At 36.3% G+C, this 17,461-nt stretch overlaps 1 protein-coding gene across 14 annotated transcripts in view; it reads left to right on the top strand.

The window, feature by feature from the left end:
* Tpd52 (tumor protein D52) overlaps positions 1-16,267 on the top strand; it is a 107,364-nt gene extending 91,097 nt beyond the window's left edge. For 4 of the 14 annotated variants that reach the window (XM_048783099.1, XM_048783096.1, XM_048783095.1 and 1 more), the window contains 5 exons: positions 1,209-1,310; positions 2,390-2,416; positions 9,176-9,217; positions 10,676-10,736; positions 12,980-16,267. In XM_048783099.1, the coding sequence (XP_048639056.1) occupies positions 1,209-1,310; positions 2,390-2,416; positions 9,176-9,217; positions 10,676-10,736; positions 12,980-13,099 (352 nt within the window). In that variant the 3' untranslated portion in view covers positions 13,100-16,267. The remainder of the gene's footprint in view (positions 1-1,208; positions 1,311-2,389; positions 2,417-9,175; positions 9,218-10,675; positions 10,737-12,979) is intronic. The other 10 variants (XM_015485898.2, XM_015485896.2, XM_048783097.1 and 7 more) reach the window with 9 other exon arrangements.
* The last annotated feature ends 1,194 nt before the right edge of the window (positions 16,268-17,461 follow it).

Raw genomic sequence — 17,461 nt, 5'->3', positions numbered from 1 at the left:
CCATCATCAGTGAGGCCAGCTGCTTTTGACCTGATGGTACTTGCCCACTCTTGGTCCATTTCCATTCATATTAATTGGCAGTGGGAAAACACAAAGGAAACTAGTCTTTGACTGCATTATCATGAACAATATTTGTTCCTGGTATTTGATCTTGATGGGGTAAGAAAAAATGCCTGAGGGGCTGGGCTTGTAGCTTAGCGGTAGAGCTCTTTTTTCACATTCGTGAGGCCCTGGGTTCGATTCTCAGCACCACATAAAAATAAATAAAAATAAAGATATTGTATCCATCTACAACTAAAAAAAATATTAAAAAAAAAAATGCCTGAGCTTTCATTTCCACAGTGGGGATCTTAACCTTTGTGGTAGGTACCCTACTCTTTTTGTTGTTTGTTTCTCTAATCTTAGGTGGCTGGGAAGAGAAGGGGTGGTAACTTAACACCTTTCTGGTACAATATCACCCTAGAGTCATTTTAAGTATTGCATCTTTTACATACTCTGTTGAGGGTTCAACAAGTCCTTACTTGGTAGCTGTACAGATGGGAAAAATTAAAAAAAATTATGCTCATAAAATTGTTTAGATAATAAAATATACAAGGGCTCTACTGAACCTGACCTACTTTTGCTTTTGAGCCTGGTTTTATTTGCTTTAACTACGTGAGATAATGGTGTAAAAGGCATTTGAACAATTTGATTTCATTTTTGCTTTGTTTGACTTATGTGGAAAAGGAAGGAAGAAAAGGCGTAATTTTGTTCAGACTCTGGCTCATTTTCATTTTGCTACTATTTGAAACACTTCCCTTGGATTCTGTGGGCCTTCTGTAATAAGCCTCTGCCTTTCTGTCTGGATGAGGGTGCTGCAGGAAACTGCGTGAAATGATGGCTCAGACTGTGATGTAATTGTTGCTGCCCTGGAATTAGGAAGGATTTTAGAAGTTCTTAAAGATATTTTATTTTGAGGGGCTGGAGTTGTGACTCAGTTGTAGAGTGGTTGCCTAGCACATGTGAAGCACTAGACTCGATCCTCAGCATCACATAAAAATAAATAAAGGCATTGTGTTCATATTACAACTAAAAAAATAAAAAAATAAAAAAGATACTATTAAAAAAAAGATATTTGAGAGTCCTTCAGTAGATGGTGACCACTGCCTTGAAATAATGTTAGAAAAGATTAACTGACTTTTTTTTTTTTTTTTAATAATTGGACATAGATATAAGAAGACGTCTGAAACCCTGTCTCAGGCTGGACAGAAGGCTTCTGCTGCATTGTCATCTGTTGGCTCAGTCATCACCAGAAAGCTGGAAGATGTAAAGTATGTCTGCATTTTTCCTTGCTCACTAAGTAGCTCAGGCAGATTGAAATGCTCTTGTGATTGCTTTTGTTTCCCAACTTTGGCTCAAGATGATGCTGAATTCTCTCCTCTGATGGAGTGAGGGAGGGTGCTCTGTCCAGCCAGGACCTAAAATGTTTGCATAACATTCTGACTTCAAAATGATCACCTTATGAATCTGTTAAAAGTTGTTGAGAAATTCTGGTTGCAAACTTTTGTGTTTTTTAGTCCTCCTTCATTTTACAGGGTGGTAAGTATGTCCCTGGTGGTTGCAAATTTGTGATTGTGGGTAGAGCCTGGTGCCTTTCTGGGGATGAGTACAAGAACATTGCCATGCACGCTTGGATTGAGACCCAGCTTTACGTTCTGAATGTGCCCATGGTGTGATTGCAACAGGCTGATTTGCGCAATGATGAGTACTAACTCGTAAGCTATACCTACATTCATGCTTAGGCCCAAATCTTGATTTTTGAGCTGTTGCTTTTTATTTTGCATTTGTATTTGAGATTAGTTTGCAGATATTTTTCTTGTCATTTTGATAAAACCACTTCATAGTGCTTTTGTGCTTCCCTCTACCCATGTGGATTAGAGTAGTGCTGAAGATGACAAACATGGTTTATATCAGCTGTGCTTTCTGTTGGCATGCAAAATTTGTGATTAAAAAAAAAAAAAGCTCAGATTGCATGACTTTGTGTATCTTGTTTGTGGAGAAAGTAGATTTTACAACCAGAATTTTGTTAGTTGAATAGGTTTGGTCAGTTAAGGTATTATATACTTTGTATCAAAATAACTAAGTTCCTGGCTCATTGTATTTGGAGTATCGTAAATCTAAGCTTAATGTAATAAGCATAGTTTTCTTGACCCCTTTTACACATATGTGTGTGTTTTATATATATACATACGTTTATTAGATGCTCTCCTTTTTACGCTGATTGAATGGTGTTGTAGCATTTTAGGGCCCAGGTAAAACATCATATGACTTTTTTAAAGTAGGTTATTTAATTGTTCTAGATTTATCAGTACTTCCTTTCTTTTTTAATGCTTACTCTGGCTTCTTACAGATTGCAAGCTTTTTCACATTCCTTTAGGTAAGGAGAGTTTGAACCATCACTGCAGTCTAGCAATCATGTAAGACAAGTGTGCTAAGATGAGATGATTAAGCCACGTTGAATGGTCATGTTTGTCCACTACATAATTTTCTTGCATTTGCAATATCTTTTTCCTCTAGTGCATTTCTAATTTTAAAGGGAGGGTTTCGTATACCATGAGTAATGGATAAATTAAAAGAAGAATTTGACACTGTGGTTCAAGGGATATGGAAATGGTTTTGAAGTTTCTTTTTTAATTTTTTTTTTTTTGAAAGAAGCAGTCTTACCATGGCATGCAGAATTCCTCCCTTTTAATGTCTGACTTTGTTTGTTTGTTTTTGATGCTTTTGGTTCTTTGGTGCTTTTGTAAGGATGTTGGAATTCTCCTTCACCTGGGTTCCATTTTGTAATTATAATAGACTGCATATGTACTGCCTCGTGTTAAGTCCTCTTTCTTATATGAGCAACTCTACTTTTTTTGTGTGTTTGTTAAAATAAACATTAGAATTTTTTTACCATTACTTCACACTTTTTAATACTTGTATTACTAGCTTACAGTTTTTGCCATTTTATTACCCCAGTTATATTCTTTATGCACCAAAACAATTTCATGATTTGCAAAGGAAAAAGTGTATTAGTCTAAAACAGAAAGTGCATTTAAAAGACATTAGCTCAGGTCATGCCTTATAGGAGTACTTGTGATATTGAGCAAACCTTTCTTCTCTCCCAGGCAGACTCTGATAATCAGTCAGGTGTGGGAAGTAAACAAAAGTGGAGAGAGATCTTTAGAGTGTCAGCAGGAAGGATAATATAGTAGTTTCCATTTCTGTTCCTGTTACAGCAAATTGTCTTCTCAAGCATCACTATTGTGATCTAGCTATAATATGCCTTCTTAAGTAAGCAAATGGATACTTAATAGCTCAGAGTTTGATGACACGCAGTCCTAGAAGTGAGTCAGTCATAGGGATGTACAGACTCTAAATGTTGAACTCTTTAAAGCAAAAAATTATGTGTTAAAAAAATCAAGTCACTAGCTAGGTGCAGTGGCACACGCCTATAATCTCATTGACCCAGGAGGCTGAGGCAGGAGGATTGCATGTTTGAGCCTTACTTCAGCAATTTAGTGAGACTCTAAGCAACTTAGTCTCAAAATAAAAAAATAGAAAGGGTGGGGAGGTAGCTCAGTGGTAAAGCATCCCTGGATTCAACCCTCAATACAAAAAAAAAAAAAAAAAAAAATTAAAAATCAAGTCACCAGTAATAGGAGGTGATTTTATATCTTTGGAGTTCAGTAAAAAAATGGCCTAGGGGCTGGGGCTGTAGCTCAGTTGGGAGAGTGCTTGCCTTGCATGCACAAGGCCCTGGGTTCAATACCTAGCACCATATTTTAAAAAATGGCCTAAATATTGTAGGCCACTGAGTAAGCATTCAGTTATATAATTCATTCTGCTAACTTGAGGGTGCCTGCTGTGGGCAGATCCTAAGGTTATAACTATAAAACAGACAAGGCAGTTATTAAAATAGAGCTTAAAATTTTTGAGTCAAGTGGGGTAAGGAGAAGGGGACTTGGGATGTATTTAAGAATGGAAGACTCTGTAAGTATTTGATTAAAGAATGTTAGATGTGATATAGATGTAAACTATAAGAACATGCAAGGGCTCTAGAGAAATGATATGTTTCATCTGTACTTATCACTATTATTTTTCTACATCTTTAGAAATATCAAGTAGATGGATATAGGTATCTAGTCTTGTTTTTAATGACTATACTGTGTATCAATATGTGGATGTTAAGTAAATCTTTTGATTAATACTTGGAATGAGAGACATAAGATACTGACAAATCTTTGTAATTAATTCTTAACAGACCAAAGGTTGGGTAACCCGCCCCCACATTTTGGTGGTACTGGGAGTTGAATCCAGGGGCACTTTACTGCTAAACCACACCCCAAGTCCTTTTAATTTTTTGAGACAGGGTCTTGCTAAATTCCCAGGCTGGCCTTGGAATCCTCCTATAATCCCAAGTAGGTGGGATTACAGATGTGCACCAGTCACTTATTCTGATGGAGTGTGTTTAGATGTATGAAGAAAAACTACATCTTTAAGATCATGTGGGTCACAGAGGCAAATACTAGCCACGGGAACTGTTCAAGGAGAGGGAGCTAGACTGTAAAATTGAGTGCTCCAATTTCAGCAGCAAGGCCCCTTACCACCAGGGATAGATGCAGGAGGCTCCTTTGGGCAACTGCTTGGTTAATCCAGTTGACTATTCCAAATCTGTATTTCTGGAAAATTTAGGCCAGTGATTTCACTCTTAAATGTAATTACAAATACAGAAGGAGAAATGTACCTAGTTTTGCCAACTTGAAGGTATTAAATTAAAACTGTAGTTGACTCATACAGAGTCATCTAATTATCTCTTAAAGTTTAGATATTTGTCATACTTTGATTAGGGGAAAAGAGGAGAGGAGAAAGAGAGAGAGGGAAAATGAGGGAGATGGAGAGGAAAGAGAAGGAGGTAGAGAGAGATGGAGGGGGTAGGGGGAGTGAGTAAGAGAGAAGGAATGATGATATGAATATCTGTTTTATGCTTTGAGAATGAGGGCCCAGCAGGGCTGCTAAGGGTCAGGTAGGACAAGATAATGAGAACTGTCCTGGGGAACTTCTGGGGACAGCCAGCTTTCCCCCAGGTGCTCTATGCATTTCCACTACTCTCCTCTTTGCTTACTCTTTATACATACATGTGAGTATTGGCTCATGCTTTTACAATTTCAAGATAAACTTTAAAAGAACAGTTCATCAGTGCTACTGTTAAACATAATTTCATTGTTACAAATAGTATAACTGTATTTATTTAGTAGCATGTTGCTTATTTTTGATACATTTAAGAGGAAGTGCTAAGTCATTTTACCCTCATTTTCAAAGGGAATTGCTTCTTTTAAAATGTTTCTTCATGTATACGATTAGATATTTTTTGTTTTGTTAAAATCATTCAAGATAAGTCGCTTTTGCTGAAAATTTCTACCCCTTAGTGAAAAAGAAATGTCTCTTTTTAGAAAGAGAATACCCTTTGATTAGACTTTGAAACACTATAATAACTTTTATACCTTTCATACCTCTACTTCCCAATTTTAGTTAACAAAATTGTTTATTCCTTGATTCTTTCATTTAGAAGTATTTATTGAGTGCTGTGTATTGAGTACTGTTCTGGACTGTAGGGTCAAAGCTAATGAATGAAATAACTATGAAATTTGAAAACTTTGAGAGAGAACATTTAGCACGAGGTAGATGCTGATTTGTGTTTCAACTCAAATCATCCATTATAATAATGGTTAAAGAGTTTATGCCACGAAAAGCTATGGATTGAGCTTCTGAAGTAATTGTGGGATTGCTTTCATACTGCAGTTGGGAGGAAACTGCCCCATGGGGAGATTGATTTCCGCAGGGTTGGCAAGCAAGTGTGAGTGACTGATGGTCCGGATTTGATCCCAGGACACCCTAGATCTGAAACTGGCACTCTCTCCTGTGCTTCCCCAGAGGAGTGATAGTTTGAGATGGTTTCTCTAGGCATTGCTTAGAAGTAACTCTTCCATTGTCTACATGAAGACATTGTTGGGGGCAAAATGGCGTAATCATGTGCAGACGGCTCTTACAAGCCTGCCTGGCTGAAAGCCGCACATCCTCTTCCTTGTCTTTCTCCACTTACTGTATCCTTCCCCCACCCCACCATCTGCCCCTCCACCGCTAGTTATTAAGATGAAAAGTTCAAAATAACTGTGTTAGAAATCAGAAAAAAATTTAAAATCAGTTTAGCTATTTTTAAAAAATTACCTTTTGGGGGCTGGGGATATAGCTCAGCTGGTAGAGTGCTTGCCTTGCATGCACAAGGCCTGGGTTCAATCCCCAGCACCACCAAAAAAAAAAAAAAAAAAAAAAAAAAAAAAACCTTTTCACAGTAGGAGTAAATTTGAGATTAGGAAGTATTTAGTGAGAATCAGGATGCCCTGTGACTTTTTTTCTTCTTCTCAGTGTGTTTTGAGAAACACAGCTTTTATATTTCTACTTTGATAATATATTTGATGTTTACAAATCAAGGTGGGAAAGTTTGCTATAGATGCTAACTGATCCTTACAGCCTATGAGATGATTCTGGTGTAGCAGCACCCTGGTATTTTGCTTTTGAAGGTTTCCACATTATATTTAACCTTGGATGAAATTTTAAGTTGAAGCAGTTGAAGCTTTTGTTAACTTTCCAAAGAGAAGCCCAAATGAGAGCTGCTGTCCCCTGGATTACAGACTATCTACCAAAAAAAAAAAAAAAAGAATTTCATCTAAATTTGGATTGTAGAGAAGACCAGATAATTGGATGGAATTTAAGCTGGTGTGTGCTCCTTGTTCTTCCTACTGAAATGGCTATCTCAAAGGCAGAGAATCCTCAACTATAACCCTATCTCTATTAATTGATTTATTTTGTTTAATGGGTACATCTAAAAATCCTTTTACTGTGAAATACAATGCACACAGAGAATTGCTCAAATTGCTCAAATCAAATTCAGTTCAGTGATTTTCACAAATAAACCTTAATCAAATTGCTTCCTTTCTCTTTCTTACATATTACCACTGAAGAACATTTAGTTGGTTTGTGCTGGTTAATGGGACTGAGAACCCAGCTGTCTGCTGATAAGATCAGTGACTACAATTAGCTGTGAATTTTTAAAATTTGTACTTACCTTATTCACTTATTTCCTCAGTCCATTGATACTGTAGAATTCAGTGTATGTCCCGTGGACTGTTTATCTGGGTTTAGCCATTCCTTGCCTTCTGTCACCAGAATTTGATAGTTTCTGCCATAATGCGTGTTCTAGTGAAGATCTGGTTGCATGGAACAGAAAACTATCTAAGTTAGTTCATCTTAAATGGAGACTGGGTTGCACAGATTTAAAAAAAAAAAAAAAAAATTGTGATCCACAGAGAGGAAAGGAAGCAAGTCCAGGCCCCAATCAAGGCAGTCCTGCTTTATTGGAAATGGGTTAGAAATTAGGATAACTTCTAGAAACTGAGGAAACCAGTTCCTCCTCAACCCTGCCCTGTTCCCCACATGGTCTTCTCTCCTTGTTACCTCTAACTGCTTAGGCTTGATTCCTTCTTTGGGAACAGGCTTCCTGTGCTTGCAGCTTTCCCCTTGTCTCAAAGAAGTCTTTGTCAGTATTTAAGTCGATGTGACTTTTTGGCTGAAGTAACTGCCACTAACTGAACCAGAAGCTAACTGTAGCATACTAGTCTGAATCTTTTAACCCCCTGCCCTATTCAGTCCATGCAGTCTGTAGCTCACAGGAGGTTAGGTGTGGGCTCTGCTCCCTGGCCCAGTTATCATATGACTTATGGTGGAAGGTGGTTTGTGGCAGTGTGGCTGTTCTAGGCAGTTTCTTTAGAAGGATGAGGTGAGGGGCAGGTGATGACTGGAGTTCTGGTGTGGAGAATTTAGAAGGATGCTTATCATCAATCTCTGTCCTCCAAATATGGAACCAATAAACTTCAGATCAAGTAGGAAAAGGACTAGTAAATGCCTTCCAGAGTAGATTATAGTCCTTTAAGTAACATATCAACCACCATTGTAGGATGGAGAGAATACTCAGTTACATGGATCTTTTCCTGTGTTACATAAGATATCAAGTACAGAGATGTCCAGATATTTTATTGATTATCTTGATTACACAAACTTTCAGAATATTTTGATGTATTTTAAAATAGTAACTCTATATTACACATGAATACAATACTAGATTTGAGGAGCTGCATTTAAAACATATTATCATTTGTTAACAACTGAGTCTCAGAGAAAACCAAATCATAAACACACAAAATACTTAAATATAATTGAGTCTTGCTACCTTGAATGGTTCACTTTATCCAAAGGAAAGTTTATTTATGTAAAAAAAAAGCTGTTCCAGTGGTCAAAATTATGTATATGGTAACAGTAAGAGCAGATTGCAATGATTTTAAAATCCTAGGAATAAAGGTACTTTCAACATATGAAGTGTTCTCTGGGAAATGACTAAAAATAGATACCCTTGAACCTGTACAGTTACTCAGAAGCCTTCCTTGAGTAGAAGTTGGACCTAGTAAGACAGAGAACCAAATTTTATTTGGCCTTTTAGAAGCATTCAATTTTAATTGGGTTGAGTATAGGATCTCTTATTACAAAATGGGTACTGTTATTACTGAGGAGTGATATGTAATTTTAAAATCACTTAAAGTTGTCAGGTAATTTATTTTGAAACCTACCTGTTCTAGCCTGGGAACAAATACCTGAGAGAAAGGGGGCTGCAGGGCCTTTTACTGGCCTCGCTTGTGTATTTGTGTGTGTGCTTCATTTTTGAGGGGAGGTGGTAAATATTGAATTAAGAGTCCCTGAGACCCAAGTTCATTCTTAATTCTGCCATGACCTTGGGTAAACCATTTTACTTCTGAGCCTCTGTAAGGTTATGCACCTTGCAGATCCAGGTGAGAGTACAGTTTCAAAGTCTGATAAAAATGCAAGGTTGTATTATTAGTTGTAATAATGATTGGGATTAATTGGTTTATGAGTAAAAATAAATTATGTTGGAATAACTTTGATCCCCTCCACCTCAAAAAGCAGATACTTCTTCATGGTGCCAAAAGAATAAAGCTATAAAGCTTAAGTTTTGTTGGCTTTTTATATGTTGAATCACCCCTATATACTAACTTCATTTCTATCTCTTTTTAATGCTGCCTCTTAGTATACGCTCCATTCAACATTCAATTAGCATGCCTGCTATGAGGTAAAGTATATTTTTACAAAGTGTAGTTGGTATTATGCTTTCTGGTGCTTTGTTTAAATGTTTAACCTGAACTCTTCTGAGGCGGGGATCTAGAATTCTACTCTTAACAAGCTACGTGTTTAACACTGTATCAGTCTTCAATTACTCTTACAGTGTTGGCATGGGTACAAGAGATCCATTAAATGTTTGAGTTAAAAAGGAGTTTCTGTTTTATTTTATAAAGCCTTTATGTTGTTTATAAGTGGATGCTACTCTCTAAAGAACCTTCTGTTCAAGGGTATGGCTGGCCCACCTCCTTTGTGAGCATTAGCCTTCGTTACACTCCCCTTTTCTCCCATTCAACCCATCTTTGCTTCCCTCGTCCCAGTGTGATGTTGGGAGACAACTGTGATTAATTCTACTGTCTGTTTTCATCAGTGAGCACTCGAAGTAGTACATGTTGTTCTCTTTTCCGAACCCTCTAGAGAAGCAGAGGATTTTAAAAATGTCTGCTTGGTGTGCATTGGAATCTCCCAGAGGGCTTGTTAACCCTGCTTGCTGGGCCCACTCCTAGAGTTTCTGCTTCTGTAGAGCTGGGGTGGGACTATGGGTTTGCATTACCCACAAGTTCTGCGAAGTTGTGGACCCAGCTGTTGTGGGGGCCACACTATGAGAACCATTGGCTTACCTTAGTCTGTTAACACCACTGTGAGAAGGAGGAAGCTCCTGGTTTCCTTCTCTGCCTTTTCATCTTGATAGGAGGATATTCGAGGTCTAGTATATAGGATAAAAATTGTGGAAACCCATGGGTGAGATAAAAGTGCTGCAGTCCTTAATTAGTGTGGGTCAGTGTGACTGTGCCTACAAAGCTTCCCTGGGGCTCAGAGGCTGTCAGGTGAGGCAACTTGTTAAGTATCAAAGTCAAGTTTCTGTGCTCCTCCCCTCCTCTTGGTCCCTCCTTTCCCTGTCTGTGGTGCTGTTCCCTGGAAATTAGGATCCTTGTTGTAGAACCCCACAGGATCTGCTTTTCCTGAATGGGTGGTATTGGACTCCTGCCAGGTAGGAAGTGAATATAATCAGGAATTCTAGAGTCTAGTATCTTTACCAAAATTAAACTAATCTAATGGTGGCATTTTCTTGAATTGTGACACGTTGATTGGGGAAGTGACAGACTTGATGTTTTACCTGGTTTGTTCCCACTTCTCTCACATGTACTGTATTTTTTCTGTATCACTTTGTCTAAATGTGATTAGACTCAAAATCATGGACTCAAAATCAGACTTGTAAAAATATTAGCTCAGGAATTGGTAATCTTACATAAAAATATTTGTGCATATACCTGCACACATGTACATATAAATATATCTGTTATTTTGCTCACTGAGAATAATGGTGAAGAGGAATATGGTCAGCTAATAATACTCAAAACTGTCGATTTTTTTCAGTGTTTATAATTTAACTATTTTTTTCCCTCCCTAGAAACTCTCCAACTTTCAAATCATTTGAAGAAAAGGTTGAAAACTTAAAGGCAAGTACAAAGGTGAACAGGGTCTTTGTGACAAATTGCATGTGCCTTAACTTTCTTTGGTGTAGGTAAATCATTTGCATCTGTATATATATATATATATTTTTTTTTTTGGTTGTAGATGGACACAATACCTTTATTTTATTTTACTTATTTATTTTTATGTGGTGTGGAACATCGATCCCAGTGCCTCACATGTGCTAGGCAAGTGCTGTAGCACTGAGCTACAAACCCAGCCCTTTTAAAATTATTTTTATTTTTCATACTGGGGATTTAACCCAGGGATACTCTACCTCTGAACTACATCCTAGCCCTTTTTATTTTATTTTTGAGACAGGGTCTCACCAAGTCACTGAGGGTTTTGCTAAGTTGCTGAGGCTGGCCTTGAAATTGTGATTCTCTTCCTCAGCCACCCAAGTCACTGAGATTACAGGTGTGCACTACCATGCCTGGCTTTTTTTTTTTTTTTTTTTTTTTAAAAAAAACCCTTTAAGAACCATACTCTTTATGCTATTAATGGATATTTCAAGAGTTATGTAACTCTTTTAACCAATATATTTTGAGGGTATGTTATAGCATAGTAGCATGCTAAATGCTGAAAGGATATGTACAGTTTAAAAAGCAATAGCACTTTAAAAATTTGTGCTGCTTTTTGCTTTATTCATTTTAAATAAAATATACTATAAATTAATTGTAGTTAACAATATAGAAGGCACAAAAATTTTTAAAAACTTTGTGTTACTACCCAGAGACAGTAATACACACACACATACACACACACACACACACACACACACACACACACTGCTGTTATACCTTAAAATGGATGTTGTTTTTTAGTCCTTCATTATTGGGCATTCTATTTTTATTTTATTATAGTGAGGCCATGATGATTATCATTTACTGTTCACTGTTTTGCATTATCTCAAAGATTATATTAAAAAGAAAATCATCAGTTCTTAGAATCACAAGTGACCTTAAATGTCATATAATTCATATGCATTGACTTGCTCTAGTTTGTATGATGGCTATGTGTTCATTGCTTCCTAACTTAATTCTGATAATTATAGTGGCATCTTTGAAGGGTTAAAACCAATATCTTAATGAGCATAAAAGCTATTATTTAGTCTTTCAGAACTTTAACAATGTCACTCATTCTTAAATCATCTTTTAAAAATTATAGAGCCAGGGTATATTTATTGAAAGAAAATCAAATGCTGCATAGTGATCTGGATTTTTTTTTCCCCCTCGCACATACCAACATTAGCACACACCTTTTCTGTTTGTATGCACATACCATGAATGTTTTCCAGAGGCACAGTATACACACAGCCTTATAGCTTATTTATTCAAAACCCACCAGCATGGTGCTCTGTGAACTCATAATGATAGGGTCCTGTTCTTTCTGTTCACTGAACTTCTCAGTGGCCTAGAATAATGCTTTGCACATTGCTCAGTATGCATTTGATGAATAAAAAATACATCATCTTCTAAATCTGTACAAGAGACCTGCTTAGTTTTTGAAATAGCTAGCAAGCACAGATACATCAATGTGGAAAAGCGAGAACTGACATGTTATGTATAAAGGTTTTGAAAAGCATAAAACACTGTATAAATGTATATGTAGTCAAACATATTTATTGACAATTTCAGTTTAGATAGGCTAGAGTAGTGTTTCACAAACAGAATGTACACATGAATCACCAGGATCCTATAAAAATGTAATTTCAGTTTTGTGGTTGGAATTAGGGTGGGGAAGAGTATGTGTCTGAAATTTTGCATTTCTGACAAGCTCCCAGATGATGTTGAGTCTGCAGGGCCTTGAAGCACACGTTAAGTAGTAAAGGGCTGACATGCCTACACTGTATAGAAAAAATACATATATTATCTTTTATTTATTTTGCTCAGTATTTCTTCAGTAAGTGGAGGTGAATGAAGAACTGAATGTAATACAAAATGTTTATCAAGTAACAAGAGTTCAGTAGATACTTTATATTTTTCAGTAGATATTTTAGAATAGGCTTTACAAAGTTCTTTAAACAAAATTTCCTTTGAGGAATAGTTAGTTGATGGGGCTGGGGCAAGGGTAGAATTTACCACCCTGAATGTTACAACAGTACTAAATTCCATATATATATATGTCACTGAGCTACCAGTTCTTGACTTATTTGTTTTTGAAAGTAAAATTAGAGTTCCTTTATGCAGAGTTAGCTAATTTTGTTTCATATTGTCTTTTCTTTTTTGAACTTTTTTTTAAGTCTAAAGTAGGGGGAACCAAGCCTGCTGGTGGTGATTTTGGAGAAGTCTTGAATTCGACTGCAAATGCTAGTGTCACCGCCACAGAGCCGCCTACAGAACAGACGCAGGAGAGCCTGTGAGATTCCTGCCTTTGTTCTGCTACCCACTGCCAGATGCTGCAAGCAAGATCCAAGCACATCTTGTCAACATTCATTGCCATGAATTTCTACCAGATGTGCTTTTATTTAGCTTTATGTATTTCTTTGACCAAATAGTTTGTGGGTTAAACAAAATGAAAATACCTTCACCTCTACTTCTGGGAAACACCCTTTAATGTGTATTGAAGGTCCATTATTTAGGAAATACTATTATATAAAGTCACATATAGTACCTGGGGTTGCTCACTAGGATGATCTGAGAAGCTGCAGGTGATCATAGTTGCTTTCTTACTTTATAAAATTGCTCTGCATCTGGGATGCCAGTTTGCTCTTTTGTCTTTTATAAGAGTATTTTCCTTTTTGAATCGCTGCATATTTGATTCCTGACTAAAATTGTTCTTTTAAATTTTATGAATCCTGGTTATTAAAAATTTTAGTATCATTTTCTTTACCTTAAGGGATGAACTACGAACTACAAAAAAATCCCATTTTTGAATAAACACTCCTTAATATAAGGTACCTATCTTGGGTATCTGAAGATACCAGACTAAAATAAACAGTTCTACATCCATTTTGTTATAACTTCATATGTACAGTAATTCAAACTGCTGGGTGACTTGAGAGTAGGACCCCCATCCCCATATCCTTGTTAATTGGCATTCGTGACAGTAAGCATTTCAGCCTATTAGTTATTTCACCACTATGTCAACTTTTTTTCAGATTCAAGTTTAAAGTTCAGAGTAAACTGACATCATTCTGAGTCAAACATACTGTATTTCAGTAGGCCGAAATATGAGTGCACCCATCAGTGTTCAAGTGTTCTAGACCTAGTTGTAAACATGCTAAAATCAACCACATCAGGGAACACATTGCTGTCTCCACTTAATCCATTTAGCATCCTTTAAGTATACAAAGTTATATTACTGTTAAAACTTGAACATATTTTGGTGATAATTCCTGAGGATGTAATACATTAATAAAAATCAATTCATTATTCTCTACTTGTTTTCAGTGTGTAAGAAATTATAAAATGATACTGTAGACATTCCCCTGCTGTGAGAGCTGTGTTGGGGCTAATGAATCAAAGCCTCTGGACAGATCTGCATAGAGGCTGAGGTTCTAACTCTACTCTGACTCACCACCACTTTTTTCTTATGCTGTAAATGTAATGGCTTACATTGTCGTATCTATTATTTATCAAGTTGTGATTGTTTTATTGTTTATGCCAAATGTTAATTGCCAAGCTTGGAGTGACCTCAAACTTTTTTTTAAAAGCATGACTAGATGTCTTTATGATAAATTCTTCTAAACACCAAATTTGAAAAAACCCAAGTGGTTTTATAAAATAATGTGCTGCCATTCTTGATTGCTAGAGCTTTTGTTAGCACTCTGATACAGTTGAAACTATGCTCTATTACATGTGAAAAACTTAATAAGTTCTGTATATCAGTAGTATAGATCTCAATATCTATTATGAGACTAGTGTTCTGGAAATAGTTTATTGTATAAAAAAATTAATTGGTACCTCTTCTTTAAAAAAGGCAATTAAAAAAATAATCCACTTTAAACCACTGCTTAATGGTATCAGATTAGCATTCTCTAATTTCCTTCTAAAGGCTTTAAGACAAAAGTTGAAGCATTGGCCCAGAAGAGAGCTCTGTAGAAATTTGTCACTTTATAGAAATATTATGGTTGTTCCTCATAGCTGTTAAGTTATTTTTTCCAACAACTAGTCTTTAAAAAATTTGTTGTTTTTCAATCATCTTCAGTTCATCACATTGTTTCTTGGGTGTCCTGCCTTGTTCATGTCTTTTCAACACTGCCAAATAGAGTAAGATGGCAATTTCTTTAGTTGAGAGAAATATTCTCATATCTTTTTACTGTGTGTATGCAAAAAAAATTATAGAAATTGGAATGGGAAATGGAATGGGTATATGAAGGTGAGTACTGGAGATGGTCATGAAAGAACTGGAGAATCATTTTTTGTTTTTATCTTGTTTGCCCCCAGCCAATCATTTTGTAGACATCTTTCCAGTCTACAAACCAACCCTTGCTTCTTAAAAGTAAAGAATGAGGATGAATTAGGAAAATAAAACTGGATTTAGACATACTATGCAAAATGTTCTTTGTGGTAGATTCAATATTATGAGACAGATATTTAAGAAATTTGTAAAAGTGATTAATAGGAAAACCCAGAAAGAGGTCCTGGCTACTCTGTTGTGTGTTATATGTGACACTACAAGAAAACAGCAGGAAAGTGAAATCTCAGGTATTTAAGGATTCAAGAAGTGTAACAGAAGAAAATATCACTGACAACAACTCTGTCTTACAAATAGGAATGTCTTTAAATTATAGAGTGGGAATATTGCATGATTTGTATGCTTGTAAGTCCAAAGTAATCGATGAAGAGGGAACAAATTAATTGGATTATCATCTTAGCAACTTAATTACTGCAATACAAAAAAAAAAAAAAAAAAAGAAAAAAAAAAAAAAACACCAAACAATTTGGACTGTTCTTTATCTGTTAAGATACACACGCTGTCTATTTTTTGTATAATATTTGAAAACAATAAAAATTCTATGATTTGGGTATGGGTTCTTTTGTATGTATTACCTGTCTGTGGAGGAAAGGGGTAAGTCCATTAGGCAAACTTAACTCCAAACCTATTCTATCCTGGATATGTAAGAACCATGACAGCTGTATTGAATCAATGTTATCAAGCAAAAATGAGAAAGCTACATGCTGGCTACCAAAAGGCATTTATGAAGTGACTATTTGCTGCACATGTTCCAGAGAAAATGCTGCATAAGGCAGTTTGTCAAAATCATGTTTCTTTATAGTTAAAACCAGATGAAAACTCTGATTTTTGCACATAGTGAAAACATTTGGCCATTGATTAATCATTTTTAGTGATGGTCCCATAATTATATATCAGTTATAGAGACCATGGGTGGGTCACAATTAATAGAAAACATTGCTTTTGAATAAACCAGCAAACTTCAAAACTTCCATATTCTGATGTTGAAACCAAAATGAATCTAAAGGCTTTTTCAAACTCTTAGTATGTGAGCTCTTAGAGAGCAGGGTCTGCATGTGCCTGTCACCTGCCAGGATTTCATACTTCAATAAATGCTGTTTGGTGACTCAAATTCTTGAAAACTCATAATTTTTTTTGGTACTGGGGATTGAACTGAGGGACATTCTACCACTAAGGTAGTTACATACATCCCAGCACTTTCTATTTTCTGAGACGAGGTCTTCCCAAGTTGCCCAGGCTGGCCTCAAATTTGTACTGCTCCTTTAGCCTCCTAAGTATCTGGGATAACAGCATGCACCACCCTGCCCAACTCATATAATTTTGATGTTACTGAGGCTAGTCAGTGTTATTATTTTAATTTGATGGTGGTTCTACTACACAGTAAAAGCGAAACACAGTTTTTGGGTTTTGAATTATATTTTTAAGTGGCTATCTTCAACATTCTCTAAAGGTTTTCTTGCTTTCCAGGATTAATTCCATTATTTTCCAATTTAACTAACAGTATTTTTCCAATTCCTTAAACGCTATTTGCCTATCTTCAGTCATCTACAGGATCCGTCTTCTTAATGAGCTTATCTATTTCTTTACCTGAAATGACTGTCTTTGGACAGTCTGTACATCTAGACCAGTCCCCTATTCCAGGCACTTATATGTGGTTAAAAGGCACAAATCTTTAATCACCTCCTAGTCACCTTCACCTAGCCATCAATAAGCTATTTTTTGAGCTTTCATTAAGTGCCTAGGCATTTTACACATTTCCTTTAATTCTTAGGGGTGTGGTTTCAGTTTTATAGATGAGACTATAGCCAGTACTTGTGAGGCCAGGATTTGAATTATTTTCTGTTCACTTACCTTGCCATCTGCCATTACTAATATTTTTGTAATGTGTGTTTTAACTTGCAAAAAGGAGGACTATTTTTAATGAAGCAAGAGGGAAGGTGCAGTTAGGGCAGGATCAGAGTCCTTAAGATGTGAAAACACTGCCCCTCTGTAGCGTCTGTTTCTATTTGTGGCTTGCATAGGCAAAAAAGCCTGCAAATCCTCATTTGATGCTTCTGATTCTCTATCAGAGGCAGATAGTTTTGCTTATTAAAAAATATTGTGGACGTAATCTTCAATCTTCAAGTAAAAGTATGAAGAAGATGTAGCCTACTTATGTGGACTCACAGCCCATCGACATGTAACTTAAAAAAAAAAAAAAAAAACCCTACAGGAATTGTTCTGAAAATGACTTATCACACAGTCCTTGAGAAGCTTATCATTTGGCTGAACTAGGACATGATATACCTATTGAGTTTCAGTACTA

The sequence above is a fragment of the Marmota marmota genome, unplaced genomic scaffold, assembly GCF_001458135.2.
Source record: "Marmota marmota marmota unplaced genomic scaffold, marMar, whole genome shotgun sequence".
NCBI lineage: Eukaryota > Metazoa > Chordata > Mammalia > Rodentia > Sciuridae > Marmota > Marmota marmota.
Note: the sequence above shows the minus strand (reverse complement) of the source record. Positions and strands in the feature narration are given on the sequence as shown.